Source organism: Hippichthys cyanospilos, chromosome 8, assembly GCF_059441005.1.
Source record: "Hippichthys cyanospilos isolate Australia breed blue-spotted pipefish chromosome 8, RoL_Hcya_1.0, whole genome shotgun sequence".
NCBI classification, from domain to species: domain Eukaryota; kingdom Metazoa; phylum Chordata; class Actinopteri; order Syngnathiformes; family Syngnathidae; genus Hippichthys; species Hippichthys cyanospilos.
Genome location: NC_142376.1, coordinates 21,768,555 through 21,794,969, shown reverse-complemented (window position 1 = coordinate 21,794,969; position 26,415 = coordinate 21,768,555). Strand labels below are relative to the sequence as shown.

General features: G+C 40.3%; 1 protein-coding gene across 1 annotated transcript in view; it reads left to right on the top strand.

Moving 5' to 3' along the window:
• piezo1 (piezo type mechanosensitive ion channel component 1 (Er blood group)) overlaps positions 1–26,415 on the top strand; it is a 141,451-nt gene that overhangs the window by 86,195 nt on the left and 28,841 nt on the right. The window contains exons 33-41 of the mRNA XM_088420841.1: positions 1,047–1,103; positions 8,745–8,917; positions 9,012–9,121; positions 15,599–15,775; positions 18,115–18,373; positions 18,972–19,160; positions 20,709–20,864; positions 21,609–21,798; positions 23,094–23,223. Of these exons, the coding sequence (XP_088276967.1) occupies positions 1,047–1,103; positions 8,745–8,917; positions 9,012–9,121; positions 15,599–15,775; positions 18,115–18,373; positions 18,972–19,160; positions 20,709–20,864; positions 21,609–21,798; positions 23,094–23,223 (1,441 nt within the window). The remainder of the gene's footprint in view (positions 1–1,046; positions 1,104–8,744; positions 8,918–9,011; positions 9,122–15,598; positions 15,776–18,114; positions 18,374–18,971; positions 19,161–20,708; positions 20,865–21,608; positions 21,799–23,093; positions 23,224–26,415) is intronic.

The following is a 26,415-nucleotide window of genomic DNA, read 5'->3' as shown; positions in this document are numbered from 1 at the left end:
GGAGATACTAAAACATCATCCTCTTATTTCTTCCTTTACCGCTGCTAGTAATTTTAGAAGCTATGTCTAACAGATAAAGTTTGCAAAGTCTTCAAAACATTCCGTTTTTCACTCATTTTGTCTACTTCCTTCCATCCTGTCCCATCAAGCTAGATAAAGGCGTTCGGCCAATAGCATATCGGCATTTCTGTGATTGACGTGTGACGCCGGCCAATAGCATCTCCGTGAGTGAGACCGGGTGACCTTAATCGACCAATAGCATATTGGCGTCTCCTTGACTGACTGATAATTATTCGCACTTTTTTTTAAACGGTTGGAATGTATTGACAATTAATTAAAAAAAAAACACACATTTAAACCAATGACAATTCTTTGTCCTGCAATCGGCACATTTAATTTCATGTCAGCTGTTTTTCCCTTTAGCTGTACAAACACTACACTTAAATGGTAATATATTTAGACACCGTGAGTGAGACAGTCAGTGTGAGATTGTAAGACCAATAGCGTTCACGTTACCGCCATAAGTATCTATTAATGATTGTAGATGACGCAACTGCTGAATATATTGACGCGGTTAGGCGAGAACATTTCTACATACTCAATGGCTGGTTTGACGGAATGCTCGCAAGACGAGAGGTTTGCTCGTAAGCGGAGGACAAAATTCTCCCTGATCCACGCTCGTAAGGCGGAATGTTCGCAAATCAGGATGCTCGTAAGCAGGGGGCTGACTGTACTTAAAAAAAAATTTGATTCTTGTGCGAATACATTTGTTTGCTATACATACATACATGGAAGTCAGCCAAATGAAAGGCGATACCATGATACATAATATACTGCTGTCCGGCTGGGATGTCTAAGAGGAAAAAAAAAAAAAAAAAAACGAAACCTGCTGAGAGAGGCGCCAGCAAGTCTGCGACCGCTGTGGGCATAAGCGGCTCTAGAAAATGGATGGATGGATATCTATTCTTTCATTATGATGAAAGAACAAGGGGCGAAATAGAACAGAATGTTTTGAGTCATGCAAATACAATGGTTTTTTTCTGTAGGCTCAGAAGACTATGATGCATTTGAAGAATCTCAATTAAAGGAGCCAGAAGAGTCTGGTAAGTTCATATTTTGTTTTACTTTTCCACACTTCATATTACTCATGATCTTGCCCCGCTTTCTCATCAAATAAAACATTCCTGTGTGCAACATTAATAATGCTCCCTTTTTGATACATTTAGGGATACATTACATTAACTATGTTTATAGGCATTCAACAAATACAACATAAATTCAAATACACTGTAAACACATGCAATAATCACAAAAGAGACCAGTGAGTTGCATTTTTTCTAACTCGAATATATGGGAAGAAGTAAAAGCCCCTTTGCGTTACGTTCATCTGTCTTCATCCATCCATCCATCCATCCATCCATCCATCCATCCATCCATCCATCCATCTATCCATCCGTTATGTACAGCTTCATCCAGGATGGGGTTGAGGGGGCAGCAGCTTTGGCAGGGAAGCCCAGACTTCCCTATTCCTTGGCCACTTTGTACAGATCCTCTGGGAGGATCCCCCAGGCGTAACCAGGCCAGCCGAGAGACATAGTTTTAGCTGCTCGGAACATGTCAACAGGGAGGCGTCTAAGAGGCAACTGACCAGATGCCTGAACCACTTCAGCTGGCTCCTCTCGACATGGAGGAGCAGCGGCTCGACACTGAGTCCCTCCTGGATGACCGAGCCTCTCACCCTATCTCTAAGGGAGAGCCCAGACATCCTGCGAAGGAAACTCATTTTGGCTACTTGTATCCCGGACGTTGCCACCTAGAGAATTCAACTTGAATATACGGATTTCTTTGTAGAGTAAACTAATAGGAATACCAAATACAACAAAGAGCCACACTTTTGGAGTGAGCTGCCCACTGATCTTCTAAATGTGGTACACGGCTGAACAAGAAGATGTGTCTTTTTGGGCTTAAACTTTATTTTCTTTACAACACACAACATAAAGTGCACCAGAGTGTGAAGAGCTGCCACTAACTCTCCCCAAGTCTCTGCAACCCCTAGCTACACCATACTCATCATACTGAAACACCCAACACGTCTGTGTTGTCTGTTCCTGTCACATGACTGTAGTCGAGAGACATAGGGTAGATAATCTCACTCGAGTAAGTCACCAAACTGGAGCCCTTAGCTGAATAAAAAGAAAAGAAAAAAAACAGGACTATGTGGAAGCACACTCCTTTTCCTTCTCTTCTATACTCGGGCTGTGCTCATGCATCCTCTGCCTGTAAGAATTCTGAAGAGATGTTGTTGCTGCTGTTTATTCTTTGGGTCTAAAATGTCTTTATACAATGCCATGACCGTGTTGATGTATAATGATGACCCGCTATTTTGATATGGAGCACAAAGAAGTTATGAATAAACGAAAGTCAGGGAAATTCAAACCAAAAACATGCAACGGTGTGAGTTTGGAGACAAGCGCGGGTGAAGGCGTGGCACCACTGTCTTTTTAATTTTTTCCTCAGCGTGCATTATATATTTTTGACCCGCTATTACTAAGGTGCACAAAGAAGTTAGGAATCAACGAAAGTCAGGGAATTTTAAACGACAAACATGCAACAATATGAGTTTAAAGCCAAGCGTGGGTGAAGGCGTGGAGCCGTTGTTCTTTTAATTGATTCCTCGGTGTGCATTATATATTTTTGACCCGCTATTTCAATATTAAGCACAAAGAAGTTATGAATAAATGAAAGTCAGAGAAATTCAAACAAAAAACATGCAACGGTTTGAGTGGGTAGCCAAGCGCAGGTGAACGTGTGTTGCCGCTGTCTTTTTAATTTTTTCCTCTGCATGCATTATGTTTTTGACCCACTATTACGATATGGAGCACAAAAAAGTTACGAATAAACGAAATTCAGGGAAATTTAAACGACAAACATGAGTGTGGAGTCACACACTCTTAAGTCATCAAAAAAAACAAAAAAAAAAACAATCGTGTTGGGCCTGCAAATCAAGTTAATAAATCGCGCTGGGCCGTGTCGGCTTTAATGTCGTTGGGCCAGGTCGGTTTGAACTGGATTTTTTAGGCATAAACTATAGTTTATGCAGTCAGCACATGATTTGATCCATATATAAATTGCACCGGATTATAAGATGCACCGTCATCTTTTAAAAAAAAAAAAAATCTGGCTTTTGGGTGCGCCTTAGGGTGCGGAAAATACGGTACTTTGTGACAGACCAGTTGTTTGTCGAACCAATAGACAGATGATTACAATTTTCAGCGTGAAAAAAATGGCAGAGTGGCAATGTCGGAAGGGGGGCGGGCGGTGTTGACTAACTACTACTGTCAGGCCAGCAAAAAATATTAGTTGCCCAACTCAGATAACTGTCATCTAACCGCTGAGCGTACAAAAACCAACTAATAAGTAAAATGCACACATCGTTTGTTTCATGTTCTGTATGGGATTTTACCGTGGAGAGTTTAGTTGTGGCTTTTTGGGTTTTATTTTACCTTTCAGTTCTTGTCTTCGCGTCTGCCCTTCTCATTAGCTTGATCCCGTCCACCTGTTGTCCGCGTGTTCCTGCCCCATGTGTCAGCCAATCGGCTCCTCCCGCCACACGTTCTCCTCCAGCTCTTCCTCTTTGTTGTCATCAGTGTCTTGTTAATATATCACCACACGGGCCAACCAGAAGCCATGGCTAACAGGAGACGTCCACAGGCTGTTGAGGGCCAGAAACAAGGCCTCCAAAGCTGGGGATAAATCAGCCCTGACAACAGCGAGAGCCAACCTGTACCGTGGCATCAGCAAAGCAAAACACAAATACACAAATAAGATGAACTCCCACTTCAAGGACAGTAAGAATGCACACAGCCTATGGCAGGGCAGGGCATTCAGGCTATCACAGTTTACAAACCTGCACCACAAAGCTGTGAGAGCGACATCACTCTGATCAACAACCTAAACAGTTTCTTTGCACGCTTTGAGGAACAGAACACCACCCGCCCACGGAAAACACCACCACCTTTGCACGACCAGCCTCTGTGCCTGTCTGCTGCCAGCGTGAGGAGGACACTCTCCGCCATCAACACCCGGAAAGCAGCAGGTCCAGACAACATCCCTGGCAGGGTGCTGAAAGACTGTGCAGAGGACCTGAAACGTGTTTTTTCAGACATTTTTAATACCTTCCTGAGGCAAGCCATTGTGCCATCAGGCTTCAAAGCTGCCACCATCATACCTGTGCCAAAGAAATCTTCCCCATCCTGCTTCAACGACTATCGTCCGGTGGCACTGACACCAATCATCATGAAGTGGTTTGAAGGTCTAGTCCTGTCACACATAAAATCCATCCTGCCCCCCAGCCTGGACCCGTACCAGTTCGCTTACAGAGCAAAGCGATCCACAGATGATGAAATCTGCTCTGCCTTCCACCCGGTACTCACCCACCTGGACAAGAAAGACTCATATGTGAGTGCTGTTCATAGACCTCAGCTCAGCATTCAACACCATAATAAAACAACAACTTACGTGCAAACTGGGTCTCAGCAACTAACTCTGCAAGTGGCTGCTGGATTTCCTTAGCCAGAGGCCTCAAGTGGTGTGTGTTGGCAACAACATCTCAGGCAGTATCACCCTGAGCACGGGGGCCCCACAAGGCTGTGTGCTCAGCCCCCTCCTCTTCACCCTATTGACACAAGATTGCACAGCAACCCACAGCTCCAACCACCTCGTAAAGTTTGCTTATGACACAACACTGGTGGGCCTCATCTCCAACGGCAACGAGACCCACTACATGAAAGAAAGGGAGCTTTCTGACCAGATGGTGCAAAGACAACAACCTCCTGCTAAACATCAGCAAGACCAAAGAGATGGTTGTCACCTTCAAGCGAGGCCACAACCAACACCCACCACTGACCATTGACAGTGCTGCAGTGGAGAGGGTGAGCAGCACCAGGTTCCTGGGGGTGCTTATTAGCGATGACCTCTCCTGGGACAACAACACTACATCTCTGGACAAGAAAGCACAGCGACGTCTCTACTTCCTGCGCAAACTGAAGCAGGCAAGTGCGGCGCCACCCATCATGACCACATTCTACAGAGGAACCATCGAAAGCATTCTCACCAGCTGCATCACCGTGTGGGGCGGGAGCTGCACTGACTATAACAGGAAGGCTCTACAACGCATCGTGAGGACAGCTGAGAGGATTATTGGTGCTCCTCTCCCCTCCCTGCAAGACCTGTACTCCACCCACCTCAGCCGCAAAGCCATCACAATTGTCACCGATACAAGTCACTCTGCATACAGTCTGTTCAGCCTCCTGCCCTCCGGAACTAGGTACAGGAGCCTCCGCTCCAGCACCACCAGACTCAGGAGTAACTGCAATAGTAACTGTAATAGATGAAGAAATTGACAATAAATTGACTTTGACTTGACTTTGATATAAGCCATAGGATTGTTCAGCAAGTTGTCAGATCATTGTATTTGTTCCCCCCGCTGTCTTGCTGTCACCCTGCTCAGTCATTCAGCCTTCCTGTGTTGCCTCCTGTTCATTGTAGTCCCCAGTAAGTTTGAGATTGTGTTTAGCTTTTTGTTTGTACTTTGTAATTTTGATTCCTTCTCGCCCAGCCTCTGTTTTATTTTAAAACAGCATTATTTGAGCCTCATCCCACTTACTCTTGCATTTTTGTTCCCCTTCCTTCCACACCTCCACTCATGATGCCCAGACACTACAGCTTGTATATATTGTATCTTTTTGCTGTAGTAGGTCATACTTGTAATGCTCTAACTACTATTGATTTTTAGTGAACATATTCAGTTAATAAATACATACCATGGCCATATGAAGTCGTTTTTCACAATAACCTCACCTGTAGTAGGGCATTACAAGTATGATCTACTACAGCACAAAGAAAAGAAAAAAAGTAATTTCATTTATTTTTAGTGAATATTTTCAGTTATTAAATACATACCATGTCCATATGAATGTATTTATTCTGCCCCCGTCTTGCATCATTGGTACGCTTACATGGAACATTGAGGAAAAAGTAAAGTCTGCTGCCAGAGGTCAGCCCACACCTACCACCTATCCTGCTAATTGTCTGCCTGTTCCTGCCTCCCTTCGCTCAGAGGTCCTGCAATGGGCTCATTCGTCAAAACTGACTTGTCATCAAGGTTTACCATACGGGGAACGTCCTGCGCCGACGGTTCTGTTGGTCCTCCATGGAAGAGGACGTGCGTAAGTTCGTCCAGGCCTGCCCCGATTTTAACCAACACAAGCACTCCCGTCAACCCCCTGCCGGTCTACTGTGTCCCCTTCCAATTCTGTATTGTCCTTGGTCACATATAGCTCTTGACTTCATCACCGGCCTGCCACCATCCAACGGCAACACATCCTGCTTGTAATCGACCATTTCAGTAAGATGGCCCATTTTGTCCCGCTCCCCAAGCTCCTCTCAGCCATAGAGACAGAGCAAGTCCTCATTAATCACATCTTCCGCCTTCATGGGCTGTCTCTGGATGTCGTGTCTGATAGAGGTCCTCAGTTTTGAGCGGCCTTTTGGAAGGAGTTCTACCGGCTCATTGGGGCAAGCGTCAGTCTGTCCTCCGGGTTTCACCCGCAGACAAATGGGCAAACCAAAAGAGTGAAGAAGGAGATTGATGCAGCGCTCCAGTGCCTGGCATCACGGGATCCGTCCTCCTGGTCGACCCAACTCCAGTGGTTGAGCAACATGCTTTTTTCTTTTTTTTTTTGTTTTTTTAAATAACTACTTAACTACTTTCAATGTTAAATGTGGTGACTCAATATAGCACCGCCTTCCTACAGTGAGCATCCAGTCATGTCACGTTCAACATGAGGCCACGAGATGGCGTTCTTATGACTCGATTGGCTATTACAGTGGTCTGTTAAGTATACGGGCCGCTTACATATCCATCTGCGCTTGTGCAGAAGCCTGCGCCGAGTTGATGCGAATGCCCTGGCTTCTGGCTAGGGCAGATATCATACAGCCTGGCGACACAAGTTATCTGAATTCTAATTGGCTAATAACTCTAAGATACTACTACGGCACTGCAAGGTGCTTAATCAAATGGATATAATATGACACAAAAATTATAATTATATATTAGAAATATATTATAATATATTTATTATAGTTACGATAATGTCAGGTCATTTTAGGCCACCAGAGAAGGTCTTGCTGGCCCTGACGGCCCACCACTATGTTTTTGATGTGTGATAAGAAAGGAAAAGCATTAAAAAAAAAAAAAAAACACGAGTAGGCTAAAATATTGCATAGATTGTCAAAACATGACGACTTTCAATATGCCATGCTCCCATCCCTTCTAAATGCCTGCAAATGGGAGCTCGAGAGGTACACCCTACAGGTGTCAAATTTAGCCCATTTACTGCGGTTAAAAATTGGAAATACAGCGGACCCCCGTGTTACGAACTTAATCCGTTCAGCGGCTGTGCTCGTAACTCGAATTGCTCGTATGACGGGCAATCCAAAACCTATGTTAATTAGTGAATGCGTGCAACGCGTGCAAAAACCTTAGGTAAAAACATCACAACTTAATACACATATTAAAAATTAGTAACATAATCTACTGTATAGTTAAATTAAATAACATAAATATACAAAGGAAAAATGACATTTACCTTTGGGGCGACGTGACTTGAGCTGGGTGGAGGCGGAGGGGAGCAGAGACCAACCCGCAGAATTTATTTATTTATTTTCTTAAATGGGAACTTTTCTCAAATGAGAACATATCACCGGCGATTTCCTTCTCTTTAATCCATAATAGAAGAAGCCTCTCCATTTTGTTGTCCACCGAGGTCTGTCCCCCGGCAAGGAAAGTCTTCCCCTTAGAAGATTGCCGAGCGGTTACGGCCATACTCACGAGCAAGGTTAACTATGCATGCACCTCCTTCGTATTTTTTATAATCTCCTGCTTGGTTTCTATTGTCATCATCCTCTTACTTCTTCCTTTACCGCCACTTGCATTTTTAGAAGCCATGTCTATCAGATAAAGTTTGCAAAGTCTTCACAACATTCCTTCCTTCCGTTTTTCACTCATTTTCTCTCCTTCCTTCCATCCCGACCAGCTGTGCCATCAAGCTAGATAAAGGCGTTCGGCCAATAGCATATAGGCATTTCTATGATTGACGTGACGCCGGCCAATAGCATCTCCGTGAGTGAGACCGGGACTGTGACCTTAATCGACCAATAGGCATCTCCGTGACTCCATGACTGACACCGTGACTGAGACAGTGACTGTGACATTGTAAGAGCAATAGCGTTTATCGTTACCGTGACAAGCGTGAACATTAGATTTCGTTGATGCAGCAAAGCGAAAATAAATGTACGGACACATTGACCGACATATTGGATTGTTCGTAAGAAGAAAGGTTGGTGCGTAAGTGGGGGATAAAAAACTCCACGGTCCACGCTCGTAAGTCGAAATGTTCGTAAAAGAGGGAGTTCGTAAACCGGGGGCCGACTGTGTGTATGTATATATATATATATATATATATATATATATATATATATATATATATATATATATATACAGTATATATATATATATATATATATATATATATACAGTATATGGAATCAACCACTGAACATTTTGAGGGGTTTAAAGTTAATACATATTTATATTTGACTATGTTATGGCAATAGGTATCTAAAATAATGCAGGATTTCTTCCAAACCTTTCCCACACCATCTCATTTGTCTGTGTTCCACAGGTCGTGGAGAGATTGTTCAGAGGATCTTGGATATAATATGTTTCTTATGGGCTGTACTACTTGCAATAATGGATGGATTGATCCAGTGGCTCAACATGATGACGAAACAGTATAGGGAAACATCAGCTGTACTGTGCAATGAACGCTACTTCTTCATACACAAGATAGAGCAAGTAAACACAGTCTTTGAAAAGTGATCTCAAGCACCATACGGTGGTAACGTTTCCCCAAAGCACTACTAATTCCTGGAAAACTTCTTGTTGGCAGCCTCCTCACACACCAGCAGGCTCAATGGGTGACCAGTCTCAAGGCAGTGAGAGTCTCACACTGGAGAATTATTTGAGACAAACTGAGACAGAGTGTTTGAGTCAACACAGGTTAGTAGGAAAAGGTTCATACTATATACAGTATATACTATTTTTCAGAGCATTTAAACATCAATAAACCTGCATCATCAATTAAAACGTATCATTATATGTGTCAAAACTCAGAATAAGTAATAATAATTTCAAATTTTTCCACAAAGTTTCATGAAGTCCATCAAGAGCAGACAAGCTTTAACAAGATTGTACGCTAAATTACAAATGGCAATTTACTTAAGTGTCACGTCTGGGCATGGTACATTGGGAAGAGGAAAGACCCAAAAAATGCAGGAAAACTGAGAAATATGTGGTTCAAAAAAAGGAAGTTTTAACAAGGAAATGAGGCAGGACCAAACCGGCAGCAAAACTGGACAAAGTATCACCAAACAGGTGGACAAAATCAAACTAACAAGAACGCAGTCAACAAAGGCAGACACAAGTGGCATCGGCGAATAAAAATTATCATTATATGTGCCAAAACTGAGAATAAATACCGTATTTTTCAGAATTTTTCCTCATGATTTGAGCCCTGCTGCTTATAGTCCAGTGCGGCGTGTCTGCTTTTTTTTTCCCACCGGTCGAGCAAATGTATGTATCTGCTCAGGGAGTTTGTTTATGGAACAACTATTAAATAGAACTGCAAAGATGTGAATCAATGGCTGTCTCAAAAAGAGTTTTAAAATATATTAAAAATATTTTTTTTAAATGTCTGAATTGAATAAGATTATTCTGCCCTTCAGAAGTTCAGTACCACCTTTGATGATTTAGATTTGTACGGGGACTTAGAGTATCCTCTTCTGGTTACTTCGAAATATTGTTTTTTGTCATTAGACGTGAGTTATCCAGCGTGGAAGCACACAAAGACGACAGGTTAACGTTCGAGGATTGCTGATCTTATTTTGTTTTGCCTTGGACGAAAATTATCCGTAAGTACACAAGTTGTCAAAATTGACACTGTTCATCTGTTTTGTTTATCGTTAGAGATATTGGAAATAAAAGTATTTTTTTGTTGCTGCTTATATACTGGTGCGGCTAACCCTAACCCTAAAATATGTCATTAATTGAGGGTGCGCCTACGTAAAACCCCAGTTAAAAACATCAACATTGTATATTCATACTAAGAAATTGTATCAGAATAGTATATTAAGTGCTTCGTATATATAATATACATGTATACAATTAAAAATCACCATAAATAAAAAAATATAGAAAGAATTTATTTACCATTATATTATGAGCTTGTTAGGCCATATTCCATAATGAAGGTAGCCTAGCCAATTTTGATGTTTTTACCTGGTGTTCCAAACGGATTAGCTATTTAACGTGGGTTTTGGATTACCCGCCATACGGTGAATTCGCCTTTACGAGCCCAACCGCGAAACGGATTAATCTCGTAAAACGGGGGCACACTGTGTGTGCGTGTACACACAGTGTGTGTACAGTGTTACGAACTTAATCCTTTCAGCGGCTAGGCTCGTAACTCGAATTGTCCGTATGACGGGCAATCCAAACCTATTTTAATTTGTGAATGCGTGCAATGCGTGCAAAAACCTTAGGTAAAAACATCACATATTAAAAATTAGTAATATAATCTACTGTACAGTTAAATTAAATAACATAAATGTACAAAGGAAAAATGACATTTACCTTTGGGGCGACGTGACTTGAGCTGGTGGTGGGTCGAGGCGGAGGGGAGCAGAGACGAACGCGCAGAATTTTTTTTTCTTAAACGAAAACTTTTCTTAAACGAGAACATATCACCGGCGATTTCCTTCTCTTTAATCCATAATAGAAGAAGCCTCTCCATTTTGTTGTTGACCGAGGTCCGTCCTCTGGCAAGGAAAGTCTTGCCTTTAAAAGACTTGCTTGCTTCCTTAGCTTCCTTGTTATTGAGAATTGTAGTGATCGTCGAGCGGTTACGGCCATACTCACTAGCAAGGTTAACTATGCGTGCGCCTCCTTCATATTTTTTTATTATCTCCTGCTTCGTTTCTATTGTCATCATCCTCTTACTTCTTCCTTTACCGCCACTTGCAATTTTAGAAGCCATGTCTAACAGATAAAGTTTGCAAACAAACCGACCAGCTCGTGCCATCAGGCTAGATGAGGGCGTTCGGCCAATAGCATATCGGCATTTCTGTGATTGACGTGACGCCGGCCAATAGCATATCCGCATCTCCGTGACTGAGACCGTGACTGTGACTGCATTAATCGTCCAATAGCAAATCAGCATTTCCGTGTCATGCGAGAAAATTTGTTTTTGTTGATACAGCAAAGCGAAAAAAAATAGTGCGGACACACTGACCGGCATGTTGGATGGTTCGTAAGATGAAAGGTTTGTGCGTAAGAGGGGGACAAAAAAACACCACGGTCCACGTCGTAAGATGAAAAATACGTAAAACAGGGGGTTCGTAATCCGGGGGCCCACTGTATATATATATATATATATATATATATATATATATATATATATATATATATATATATACTGTATGTGTGTGTGTGTATGTATGTATGTATGTATATATATATATATATATATATATATATATATATATATATATATATACTGTATGTGTGTGTGTGTGTGTGTGTGTGTGTGTATATATATATATATATATATATATATATATATATATATATATATATATACAGTGATCCCCCCCTACTTCGCGGTTAATGGGGGCTGTCAACTCCCCGCGAAGTCTGAAACCCGCGAAGTAGGGTATCAGTTCCTAGATTTCCTAGATTTCAGTAACCATAAATAATCCTTTTTTTAAAATATTTTTTGAAAATTGTATTTCCTTTCTCCTATTACTTAACATTACATTATCCTTATTAACATTATTAACATTATTGTAGAATGTCAGAGAAATCTCTAAAAGAAGACTAGGACAAGCCTAGCTGCTAAGCAGCAAAAAGAGTAACTCAGATCAGCCAAGATTGACTTTTCTCTGCTAGGCATAGGGAAAAACCTTTGGCAAATGAAATTGTGGGTTTTCCCACGCTAATTCAACTGCCCAGCCGCTCCTACTGGCTTTTATTGAGCAAAAGCATAGCAGATTACAAGACACAACAAAAGAGCCAGCCGGGCGCCACCGACAGCTGGGCCAAGGTCCCTGCTCACACTTTTCTGCGTCAACAGCTCTATCTAAGGACAGGGTAAAAATGAACTAGGATTGCATAAATGGATAACAATGAAATAAGCAGATAATGATAACAACCTAATATATGATTCCCTTCACATATATTCATTAAATAACTAATATTACTTAGTTTGTTGAAAATTTGTTCTCAGGACGGGTTATCTGCACCAAGACTCCGGTGGAAAAACACGCAAGTGTTGAACTTCACATTTATTTTGGCTCATGTATGGTGTACCATGTAGTATCTGTTGAAATATTTTTTATTTTTCCTGGAAAATAAACGCGAAGTACTGAGACCGCAATATCTGAGACCGCGAAGTAGGAGGGATCACTATATATACGTGTATATATATATATATATATATATATATATATATATATATACACCCACACACATATTTCAGTGGCGGTCCGTTCAGAAGCACACGTACGAATCACTGGGTTACACAGGGTATTATCTGGAGCATTTAAACATCAATAATCCTGCATCAGCAATTCAAAATTGTCATTATATGTGCCAAAACTTAAAATAAGTAAGAATAATTTCAAATTATTTGTCCACAAAGTTTTTTGAAGTCCACCAAGCGCAGACTAGCTTTAACAAGATTGTATGCTAAATTAATAATTGCAATTTAATATGACTGTCACGTCTGGGGATGGTGAGTTGGGAGGAGGAAAAAAATGCAGGAAAATAAGTGGAGAAATATGTGGCTCAAAAAATGAATTTTTAATAAATGCAAATGTAAATGTGCTTTATTTATATAGCGCTTTACAACCACCTAGAGGTAGGCCAAAGTGCTTTACAGTAAAACATACAGAATAACACATACAATTTAAGACATAGAATACACAATAAAAAAAAACCCATAGAATTAAAGTTTTAAAAAAGAAAGTCACCACACTACTGAATATTGAAAGCCGTCTTGAATAAATGGGTTTTCAGTCTTGATCTGAAGAGGCCCTGGTCCAATAAAGTGTGCAAATTAAGAGGGAGTTTATTCCAGAGTCCGTGAGCAGCTACCGAGAAGGCACGGTCACCCCACTTCGTACTTGGACCTGGGCACTTCCAACACCAGTTGGTTGGATGACCTCAAAGCCCTGGCATGTTCCCGCACAGTTAAAAGCTCAGATAAATACGGTGGGGCGAGGCCATTAAGAGCTTTAAAAACAAAAAAAAGTTTAAACTCAACTCTAAAATGAACAGGAAGCCAATGGAAGGAATAAAGGACTGGGGTGATGTGCTCTCTTCTTTTGGTGTTTGTTAGCAGACGGGCAGCGGCATTCTGGACCAGTTGAAGGTGGTTAAAGGAATACTGGGAGATTCCAACATACAGAGCGTTACAGTAGTCCAACCTGGAGCTGATGAGAGGATGTATAGCTCTCTCCAGGTCGTGACGGCTCAGAATGTTTTTTACCTTAGCTAAACAGACGTATTTGGTAAAAACTTGGCAGGGCCGGACCAGGAAAAAAACTGAATAAAGTATCAACATGAATTTGAAACTAAAATCAACTCACAGGTAACACAGGGAGGCACCAATGGGTGGCTCGGAAATACAAGGAGGACCGCAACATAAGACATCGAGGTAAGATAATGACCTGACAACTAAAATGGAACTTAAATACACTCACGCTAACTTAGGAGAATGCAAAACAGCTGGATGACATGAGAGGCGGGGGAAGCTGATTGCAGGACACACGATGGGGGGTTTAACCAGACAGCTGGACGAAAATCAGACTAACGAGAACAAAATCCCACAACCCAAAATACAGCAAACCCCAACCAAACATGACAATAAGAACATCTTTTTTTTCCAATTGAATCTGAATGACATAAAATAACAAAAACATATTAACTCACCAAAACGGCTGTCCCCCACTTATATCAATACAAAATCCATTCTTCTTTCTTTCCTCAGAAAGACTTCAATGACTTGCTTGTAGTTTGTCTGCACGTTTCATTTCCAATAATAAATCCTTTTCGATTGACATGGAGCCGGATTTTGAAAGTCGCGTCTGTCCAATCTATGTTTTGCTCTTCTTCAGCCATTGTGGGTTGAAATAAAAATACAGCGAGTAGATTTGATTATTCTGCTAAATGTCATGGGTCTGGCTTCGCTGTACACATGGTTAGCTTGGTTGAGCAACATTATTTTTTAAATAACTTTAACAACGTTAAACACAGTTGATCAACATAGCACCACATCTCTGCAGTGAGCATCCAATCACGTCACGTTCAACGTGAGGCTTCTCAGTGGCCACCTGATGACTCGAGGTTATTGCAACTGTCTATTAACTATATGGGCCTGTTCACATATGCCAGGGGTGGCCAAGTCATTTCCTCGAGAGCCACAAGCCTACAACCAAAACACCTGATTCAAGTAATGACCTCCTAGACCTGCTTCACAGAATTCTGTAACGACCCTGATTTGTGTGTTGGTTGACGGGAAACATTGAAAACAGGCTGGATTGTGGCTCTCAAGGACCGGACTTGGCCACATCTGACATATGCCTTAGCACACTGCACATTTGACTTTGCACACGGCACCAAAGGCCCGCATATTGGCCAAGTAGAGGTCTAAATCCCTCAAATCTAAAAAATGAAAACAAATAAAGGAAGGTGTTTCAGGAGCTTGACATGCTTGACGACTGCAACCCCAAACAAGGGTTTTTTTTCTGGTGCAGAATGCTAGCATCATATAAATGAGCACACAAATACATTCAGTACAATTTCCATACACATCAAGTTATGTCAGAATTCTAACAAAAACTTTTTGCATTGATAGCTACCAACTTTTTCACATTGTCACTGACAATTATGGTTATTTTCAGCTGTAAATTTGGGGTTAAATTGTTGGGAAAAACAATTACATGACAAGAAAATGTTGTAATTTTTTTCAATGTGTTTTTCTGGAGAGGGGTAAAATTTTTACTGATTGCTTTTAGTTTTCCTTGTGAAAATAACATTCAGTGGTATGGTTTGAACTTTATTTAGACTTTAAATTGATCTTCTAAAATGTAAATCATTTGATGAAAAATTTAATGTTGGAATTCTTTTTCGAGGTTAATAAGAGGCTTGCCTGGAAGGTGTCATGAACCAGTGCAATTAAAAGTATTTTCTGAATTGAAGAAAGGAGCAGAGAGGATTGCATTTAAAACACACAAAAACCACCCAGGCAGTGATGTTCTTATTTATGTCGCTGTATGTGGTCATTTAGGGTCTTTCAGATATCTGCTTCCTTGACAGCCACCGAATAATAGTATGACATAGGTCATATATTTCCATGATGAATTGTTTGTTCATTTGTTTTTATTTTTTATGTGTTTTCTGTGTGCTTGATTCAATTAGTCCACTGGAGGAGGTGCTAATTGTGGAGGACTGGAGATCATCTCCTACGCCAAGACTCAACAGCACTGCAAACCTCTTGACTCCTGAACTCCCGCTTGGCAGAAATTACCTGCTACCTGATAATCAATTTATACAAGACAGACATTCTAGAACAGCCAGTGAAGTGCTGGAAGACAGGTAATCAGTGAATGTCCAAGACTTAATTATATCAAGAATGTGTATTCACTGTACAGTATGTTAATGAAGAATATAATGAAGGACATCTTGGGCCTCATGTCCAGGTAGAAAGGCTCGCATTGATTTCCTACTGAAACAAATACAGAAATCACTGTATACACAAAAAAATCTTGAATGTGTGGATCTGTGTGCATGCATGATCCTCCATTCGTACTTGAACATCCAGATACTGTTTATTCAAGGAAGGATTTTAACTTGCATCCGAAATTGCTTTTGAGCAGCTAACTTTGTTATTTAAATAATGCATACGAAGGATTGAGCGGAAGTTACAAAACAACTTTATCTTGCTGGGAGAGCAACACACATGCATATGTGGTCATTACATGGTGCTAGACACATCTTTTAAAAACTTTACTTGAGATAAGATCTTTTTAGTTTAGTTTTTCATACACAAAGAATATACACTTCATCACAAGTATGAGGCAACGCCGCACTTCGCTTGGCCAGGCAGCACCTTGTCAGCTGCCTCTGGAGTCCCACACACTAAAATGGCCCAATAATACACCTTCTTCAGCTCGACAGCATCCCTTACTGCTGGTGCCTACCAGCGGGTTCGGAGATTGCAACGACAGACACCGAAAACCTTACAGCCACAAAGTCAGCCGCTTCGACAATGGAGGTGCGGAACATGCTCCACTCACACTCAATGTCCCCTGTCTCTCCCTGGATGTGGGAGAAATTATGCCGGAGCTGAGAATTGAAACTCCTTCAGACAGCGGACTCTGCCAGACCATCTCAGCAGACCCTCACAATTCGTTTGGGTCTGCCAGGCCTGACTGACATCCTTCCCCACCATTGGAGCCAACACACTACCAAGTGGTAATTAGTTGACAGCCGTGCCTCTCTCTTCACTCAAGTGTTCTAAACATGCAGCTGCAAATTCGATGAAATGTCCGAAAAGTCGATCATCGAACTATGGCCTCGGGTGTTTTGATGCCAAGGGCACATATGGACACACTTATGTTTGAACGTGATGTTTGTTATGGACAATCTGTGACAAGCACTGAAGTCCAATAACAAAGCACCGATTGGGTTCAAATCAGGGGGACCGTTCCTCCCAGTCACGCTCCTCCAGGTCTATGTCATGGCGATCATGAGCATTGAAGTCCCCCAACAGAACGAGAGAGTCCCCTGGGGGAGCGCTCTCCAGCGCACCCTCCAAGAACGCGAAAAAGTGTGGGTACTTTGAACTCCTGTTTGGTGCATAAGCACAAATCAGTCAGGACCTGTCCTCCCACCCTAAGGCGGACGAAGGCTACCCTCTCGTCCACTGGTTTGAACTTTAATGTACAGGCGCTGAGCCCAGGGGCAGTAAGTATGCGTGGAAGACCCTTCTCGAGAGGACTGGTACCAGAGATGGTACCAGAGTCTAAGCTGTGTGTGGAGACGAGTCCATCTATATGTAGTCGGAACTTTTCTGCCTCACACACCAGCTCGGGTATTCCGTGTCCCAATAGCTAGCTTCTGTTGCCGGTGATCAGAGTGACAAGGTCCCCACCTTTGGCCGCCGCCCAAGTCAAAGTGCACCCGACCTCCATGGCCTCTTCCACAGTTGGTGAGCCCATGGGAAGTGTGCATGCATGAATCCAAACATATTTCCTTTGTACATTCCAGTCAACATAGAATTGACCACACAGTGAAGTACCTGATCCCTCCTTGTCCATGTCTCCATTTAAATATGCAAATCATATTCAAAGGAGCCCTGCAACTGAGATTCCCCTTTTTGCATGATCAGAAAATAAGAAATACTGAATAAGATGGAAAAAAGAGGAATGTCAGAGAATGCCAATGGGGGTGCGATTGGCAGAAGTGGAAGCACTCATAAATGATTTGAATGCTGCTGAAGCTGCATTGTTTTTAATGGTATTTTTTGCAAAACTTTGCACACGTAATGTCCAAAATGCAAATATGTGGCCACAAAAGCAATTAGCCTCGCTCTATTCAATAAAAGACCAAAACTGCAACTACACATCAGTCCATTTTAGTTTGTTCACTCACATATGTAACTATTCTAACACATGCTGTATAAATATGCCCGCAGAAGTAATTGACTTGTGCACAAAATGTAAATAAAATATTAACAGGTATACAAAATGGTCCACAACTAATGTTGGTTTGTGGCGATTAACATCATAGCCGTTCATCAATAAGATCAAATCAGTTCATTGGTTTTTTTCAGCAGCCCCATTTCTGGCCCCCATAATTTCAACAAAGTCAGTTGATTGAATGATGACGACGACTAATAGACATGTTTGCAACATTCTGTTTTGCCTCCCTAGGCATTTTTTTATTGAAGAGCTGGAAGAGAGCATGATGTTCTACAACAACCAAAACCGCCTGCTGAGGCTTTTGCTCGCCACACACAATCTGCTGGCAGCCAACTCTGAGCTAGTTTGTTATTTCATCATAATATTGAATAATGTGGTCAGTGCCTCTGTGATGTCAATAGTTTTGCCGATTATGGTCTTTCTATGGGCTATGTTGACTGTTCCAAGACCAACCAAAACATTTTGGATGACTGCCATTGTCTACACAGAGGTAAGTGAAAACTTTGTCTGTTGGTCGGTAGGTACGTACATACATACAAGATAAATAAAAATCATGATTTAAACTGTATTTTGTGTCAATGTATTTTGTGGTATGTACGTACCTTGATGTATGTTTGATTCATGATTTTTATTTATCAAGGGAAAATAGTCCGCAGATCTAGGAACAGCCAATTCAAAAGCTTTGAGATATACAGTTGCTCACAGTGACAGTGAAAAGAAAAACAATCTACTTACTATGCAGTTGTCTGACTGAAAGTTAGAATTTTGTATTGGATCCTCCTGCAACTGGCTGGCAACCAGTCCAGGGTATCCCCCGCCTACTGCCTAAAGACAGCTGGGATAGGCATCAGCAAGACTGCGACCCAAAGCAACTGAGAAATTATAAAATAAAACTTGAAATAAAGTCAGACAAATTAGCTTCAAAATAACTGTTAGACAATATATAAATTGGGCTCTCACAAAAGACAATCTCAAATGTGTCAATCAGATAACTTTTGAAATAAATGTAATTCATACTGACATTGTGTGGTGGCGTGTCATGATTTAATGATGATAAGATTTGCCTGTATGTCTATGCCTTTCTCCAGGTGATGGTCGTGGTAAAATACCTTTTTCAGTTCAGATTTTTTCCCTGGAACAGTGTTTATGAGATGACTTTAAATGAAGACAAGCCTTTCTTTCTACCTCGCATCTTGGGCTTGGAGAAGACAGACTCCTACATAAGATATGACCTCCTTCAACTACTTGCTCTGTTCTTTCATAGATCCTTGCTCATGGTGAGTTATTGTAACAATATTGTTGTTCAGAAGGTCAACTTATCTTTTTTTCCAATGCAAAAAAAAATAAAAATGTTGGTTTATTAACTAAAAGTACAATATATGACATTGAAGATAATGAAATAGATCATGGATTCAAAGACCAATAATAGATTGCTAAAAGCTTTGTTTGCAATTGTAAATCGCCTGCAAATACCATAGATTTATACACCTCATTTATAAGTCAACCTCCTCCTTTTTACTTCCATTTGGGTGAATTTTACAAAAAGGTGAGTATTTGTCTACCCATGACTTTAGTGGTTACATAAATCATGACGGTCCAATTATAACACGATGTGTGGAATTAAAATGACAAAATTGTGGTACTTTTAGACACATTTCTTTATTGTATAGTGAATAACATGCTGTTGCGGTTAGGGGGGGCAAGGAGTGTAAGAAATTGTACGCGTGCTCGTAGATGCAAATGCTGAAACTAATGTTTGAACAATAACATGAAGTTTCAATGCTTTTTTTTGACACAGTTGAATGTGAATTCATCTAAAAGTCCTCAAAGTCATAATCACTATCTGACATGCCAAATAGAGCCTCATGTCAGGAATAGGAATGGCGAGTGGAGTGCAGAGGTGTGAGATAATGGACCCAAAAGTACATGGATGCCAGGAGGGGATGTGCTCAAAAATGGAGGTTTTAATAATCAAACAATACTGGAACCAAAATAGACAAAACTGGACAAAGTAGCAAAAGAACAAGAACTAAACAAAACTAAACTTACGGGGAACAGCGACCAGGAGACTGGGGAACACAAGGAGTGGTAAGCGATTGCAGACAGCAAAGAAATGACAGCATGCAGGGAACAATTTCAATAACTCGACAATTAGCAGCAACATTCCTACAGTTTATTGACGCATTTTTAGACTTGTCTTGACCTGACTTATTGACACATGACACAAATTAGATACGACACGGAACAGCTGGGAGAGTACGAGAGGCAGGGGAAGGCTGGGGTAGGAAGACACGAGCTACATACAGGTGTCATAAATCACGCAATGACGACAGATGCAAGAGGGAACACACCAAGAACCTACAACCGAATAGTACACGAAAATAAACCCACAACAAACAAAACAAAACCAACAGAATGTGACACCTCTCATTTTATTCTTCTACGGGTAGTCATCTTCAGACCCGTCCGTTCAATTTGTCTGAAATGGAGGTCTTCGGAGATAATTTGCTGATCGTCTTACTTGGCATGTTCTTTACCCAAGTGACGATTGTTGCAAGATTAGAGCGTGGAAGGCGGCTCTCCGCTGTCCCCCTACCCCACAACTCCTCACCTGCCAACATCCATGTTCAAGCACACATCCAATGGCAGAAGGAGACAAATTCATCTATTTTTACCTTTTAATAATGGATCAAAGTCTGACGGAAAACTTATCCATTGTGGAATTTTGGAAGATTTTGACTTTGGAACTTCCAGTATATGTCAAGAGGTTCTCTCACAGGAACAAATAAAAACATTGTATCTTTATGTACTGTATGTGTAAATAGCGTTATGGCTTGTGGGACCGCAAAGACCCTTTGGTGGGACAAACCAACTCATCAAATAATGGCAAGGAGCAAAGAGGCAAAAACAAAGATGGCAGATTGAAATCAGTGTCTATGACAGAAGATTTCAATATCACTGACCTGGAACAGCAGGAAAAGGTATGTTTAAATATGCTACCAACATTCACGTTAATGTTATTTTTATTTTTTTTTATTTTGCTGTTTTGTCAGGTTTCAAATCTTACATACTGCATATGATTTTCAAATTCAACATTCCATAAAAAGTCACACCGACTGGAGCATTTTTTTTTCATTCAACATTCAGTTTTCCTACAATTTAGTTTTTTTACATTCAAAATGTCCCCATTCACAAGACATACATTCCAAAAATTCACTTACATTTCTTAGAATACAACATCATTACAGCCTCATTATAGGTACATGAGGATAATTAGCTCAATTGTTTGACATTTGCCAAGTTATCAAGAGTTTGCTGGTTCAACGCCTGCCTTGGACTGTACTTTAACCTTCCCACAAACAAGGCTGTAAGTGCTAAAGGGTTGTACCTTAAGGGTTGTGCCTTATGAAACAATGTTTTTTTTAAAGATGCATCCCATCACTGGCATTCAACTTGTGACCAAAGCATATATTTTTCTTCTTCGAATGTACTGACTGTGGCACTGTAGAACCAGATGTTAGCAAGAACGTAGGAAGTCATGAGTTCGAATCCTGACCTGAACAGTTTTTTAACCACATCATAATATTTAAATACATTGATAATTAATCAGCTTTTCGCATAAACTGTTCAATTTGATTCCAAAGAATGTTCACATCAATTCACACACTTGCATTCAGCTGCATTTAGTCTGCCAAGATTTTTTTTAACTATTTTTTTCTTTTCAGGTCTTTGGAGATGACTCAGCAGCATTACATGACAGACAGGATAATATGTTAGGCATAAATCATTCCCGAAGGCGAAAAAAAGAAGAAATTATTGGGAGCAAAGAAGAGGTCTTAGAAGAAATCAAACAGAAAAGCAGTGTTCTGCAATTTCGCAAGAAACCTAAAGTGTTTATAAAACAGACCTCTCAAGGTTTGTGCAGTATTAGAATGTACTTTACATCCAGCACATGCATGCACCCCCAAGGTAAATTCAAAACAGTTCCTAGTTCCTTTGGTTAAAATTAACAAAGGGTATAAAAAATTTAGTGAGCATCCACTTTTACTAACTTGGCTGATATCTGTTTTTTTGCGTAATTGTATATATATATATATATATATATATATATATATTGTGGCGAGACTACATCTCCAACAGCCTGACAAAACTTTCTAACGTCTGGGATAATAAAATGGCAAGATGACCCATCCGGGGTCACCCATTCTAACGTCCGGGGTCACCAATGTGACCAATGACCAATGTGGTCACCCAGTAGGCATGTCTCTATGATCCTAGTGTCCGCCACAATATGTATATATAATTTTTTTAATAATATTTATATTTTTATTATATTTTTTTTTCACTTGCACTTAGAAACCTAATCTTTTTATGTTTTAGACGAACCTCTAACCTTTAAAGCGCAATAAAAAGTAGTTAAAATTTGTTGAATATTTTTATATTGTTTATTAATGTTAAAAAGGATACAGTTTTAGGCATACAATTTCTATATATAATATTCTTATTTATAGTCAGCATGGCGAGTGGAGACGAAATAAAAAGTGCAAAAAAGACACAAATTTTGCGTTTTCCTGTTCAGACCATCTTCATATAAACATTAACTTTGTCCAAGTAGCCTTGAGAGAAATCATGTTTATAGAGCTAAAAACCATTTTGTTGCTACATAAGCTTCTTTGTCACATAGTATAAAGCAGGGGTGGGCAAACTTTTTGACTCGAGGGCCGCAAAGGCTTTTGACAAAAGGGGTGGACAAGGAGCATGGTGGTTATGGAGTGTTGTGATAGTCCAACTAATAAAAGAAAAAAATGTGGGATATCTAGAAAACATGTGCTTTAATTTCAATTGGAAATTAACAAAAGTATACCAGTAGTGTTATTCAAGTTCCATGTATTTAACTATTAAATGAAATGACTCTTACAACAACTGAAAATTAAATTAAGAAAATACAGCTTTTTTTTTGCTAACAGTTGCTGTTTTAAAGCACTTATAGTTCCGTTATCCTTCAGGACATTACCATTATCACCCTCTTCCAGACTGATCATTTTTTTAAATTCGGTGGGCGGGATCAAAATGCTTAACAGCCGCATATGGCCCCCAGTCTGGAGTTTGCCCGTTCCTTGTATAGAGTGTGGTACAGTATTTGTTTTTCTCCTTTTGTTTTGATTTTTAATTTATGTTTCATTCTTATGTGGCTGTTCTGACCATCGCAGTGAAGCCCAGTAAAAATAACCCAGATCCCAGCAAAGACCTTTCGTCAAAGAAGAAGAAAGTCAGAAGGAAAGGAGCCGGCAAAAAAATGCAGACTGTCAGACACAAGCTAAAACAAGCATTTATCGCTGGGTTTGTTAACACACTTTATAAGTGGCAGTGACATGCTTGTTTACATGTATTCATGTAATACCCATGACATACTTCACCAGTCAGCTATACTGTATTCCTGCCCACAAGTGAAAACATTTGTGTTTGACAACAATGACAATGAGACAAGAGGATCAGCCTTTTTGTAGACTTGATCTGATCCACAACACGTTTTGTTAAAACCCATCAACTTTTCATGTGAGAAAAAAGTATATTGAAATATAATGACTACTATCTGTGGTGTATGCGTGCGCGCTCATAAGCATCCATGGGTGGGCCTCTCCATGTGTTTTCCTCTCCAAGTGTGTTTTCCTCAGATTTGTCATATTTCTTTGATTATTCAAACAAAAAGTACACAGAATCTCTGTGTCAAATTTCAGACTTTGATTTAGCAAGACAGCATTTACAAGGGTGTCATCAACAGAGGGGGGGGGGCACTTTGTCAGCACTGACGGACTGTTCGTCAGTCCATCGCCGACGGACCGACGAGTTACAGGAATTTGTATCTTACACAATATCAGAATGTCCTATTACATTCAGGATTGTCCTCGAAATTTTACAAACCACTAGTGTAATAAGTTAGAGATGTTGAACTGGCATTACAACAACCATCTCATTTGATTTCAAAGAACCCAAAAAATTAACCAACAATCTTGAGAAAATGGGGTAAAGGTATCACAGTAGTGTGTGCAGAAGACTTCAGGAGCATACAGTATGTACGAAGAAGCTGAAACAACACCTGCATAAGAAGATTTTGACATGCTGATCCCAAATACTGTATACAGAGTGTTAAAGGTGCTGCCTTAAATTAGTCAGAACTAGTGTGGGATGGCAAGAGACTAAAGATTACTAAAGTGATGGATATCTTTTATGTGCAGAAAAATGGGCTTTTCATGATGCCTTAACATACAAAATCATCTTTGAAACATAGTGGAGGTTAGGCTTTCGTTGGTATGCATTACAAATAATCGTCGATGTTACATGAGCAGCATAGTTTACTGAGGTCTACAGAAACATTTACTCTCTCACTTTAAAGAAAACTTCATTCAAACTGACGATGAAATCACTGAGCAGTGGAAGGTGATAGAGTGGCCAAGTCAATATCCCGATTTGAACCTAATTAGCACTGTATGCATTTAACTGTGAAAAAAAGTACCTTCCACACCTCACAACATACTACTTAGAAGGCAAGGAAGTATAATTCTTTCCTGAATGATTAATTTTGATCTACTACTATTTTCTTTTACCCAATCATGTGCCATTATGTTGCAAATATTACTACTTTGCTTTGTATTACCTGTAAATGTAAATTCTTATAAATCAAAGGTTTTATTCTTTTGTCTCATGATACAGTAATCATATGTTGTCAAACCCAAATAATTCAATCTATAGTCGTTCAGATGGAAACAGGGGTCCACGCGCATCCTCCTTTTATAGATTTTCATAAAATTGTGACACTGGAAATTGTCTTTACCTTTGACAAGAAATTGACTTTTTTTTAAAATTCATAATCCAAAAAAAGCAACAATTTTCTTTGCATCAATACTAATTTGTTGTTTTGTCATCCTCATCAAACCCTCATTGTCTGATAACAATATCAGTATCTTATCAGCATTACCTGCTTTGCAATGTAAGGGCTGTGCAGTTAGTTGTTCATAGTAGAGTATTTCATTAATATGGTTTGAAACCTTGCAAACGCTTACTCTCCCATTACACTGGGGAACAATTTGGTAGAAGTAAATTCCGTTGAATTACATTTTTATGCAGATTAAAACTTACTATTTGCATGCTGAATTCAAAATTGCAGTTGTTTTTTTCTAGCATGTTTTTCTTTACAGTTTATCAGATAAGCAAAATTCCACGGATTAATTTAAGTAAAACTTGCCAGTTGATCACAGTTGAGCACATCTACAGCTTTGGGTCAATATTTGTGCAGACACAATTGATAGTGCAGTGAAAGATGTGCGCACCTCCCAACAGGACAGTACAGTGGACCCCCAGGTTACGACGTCCCTGGTTTAAGTTTTTTTTCACGTTACAATGTGGAATACAATGGACCCCCATGTTACAACATCCCTGATTTACGTCATTTTCATGTTGCGACATGGAATACTGAGTTTTTTCATCCCCTCTTTATGACATTTTCCCGGTTTTGCAACTGTCATGACCCTAGGGGCTTGGCTGTATATGTGTTGTTTCGTCTCCATCTGCAGGCGCTTTTAGGTAATTGCCCTTATTTTCACTGCAACATGTCACTACAAATCTGCTATTGGTCGGCGTCTCCTCACAGAGATGGTGGTCTGCTACTGGTCGGCCTCACTTGTTTCAAAATGGCGGAACGGTAAAACTTTGTTTGATTGTGATTTTGCTGATTATTCAAAGTTAAAAGGGTTAGCCATGGGTCCCAAGATTGCTAGTGATGCTAAAGAGAGAAGTAAGAAGATGACTTATATGGAAACGATGCTGGAGATAATCACGAAATACTAAGCTAGCCTAGCCAAGGCTACCCTTACTAGGGAATATGGGCATAACAAGCAGCACTCAAAAGTAAAAAAAATCCTTTCTATATGTTTTACTTATGATGTTTTCTGATTGTTTACATGTAAATTATGTATACGTAACACTTACTATCCTATCGTGGTACCAATTTTTAATATTTATGGACAAGTTTGATGTTTTTACCTCGGGTTCTAAACGCATTAGCTATTTAACATAGGTTTGGATTGTCCGCCATACGGCGAATTCACCTTACGACGCCAACAGTGGAACGGATTAATCTCATAACACTGGGGCCCACTCTACTGAGTTTTTTCGTCCCCTCTTTAAGGCATTTATCCCGCTTTACGATTACCTCAACAACTGTCATGACCTGTGGTGTTGGTTGTGTTTGTTGTTTTGCTTCCCTCTTGAGGCATTTTTAGGTAATTGTTCTTATTTTCCATTGGCGTCAAACTGCCTCCGCTGCAACGCATCATTACAATGCTGGTCTGCTATTTGCCAGCCTCTCCTGCTTGCATGAGTTTAAGTCTCTTGGCAGTATGGATAAACATATTCCAGGTTTTTGTGGTCTCACACGAGAAATGAGACCTTACTCTCTTCAAGTCAATGGCGCCACTCAACCAGGGCCAAATTGACCCCCAGCAACTCATGATTTTTCATAAGGCTGGAGAAAGC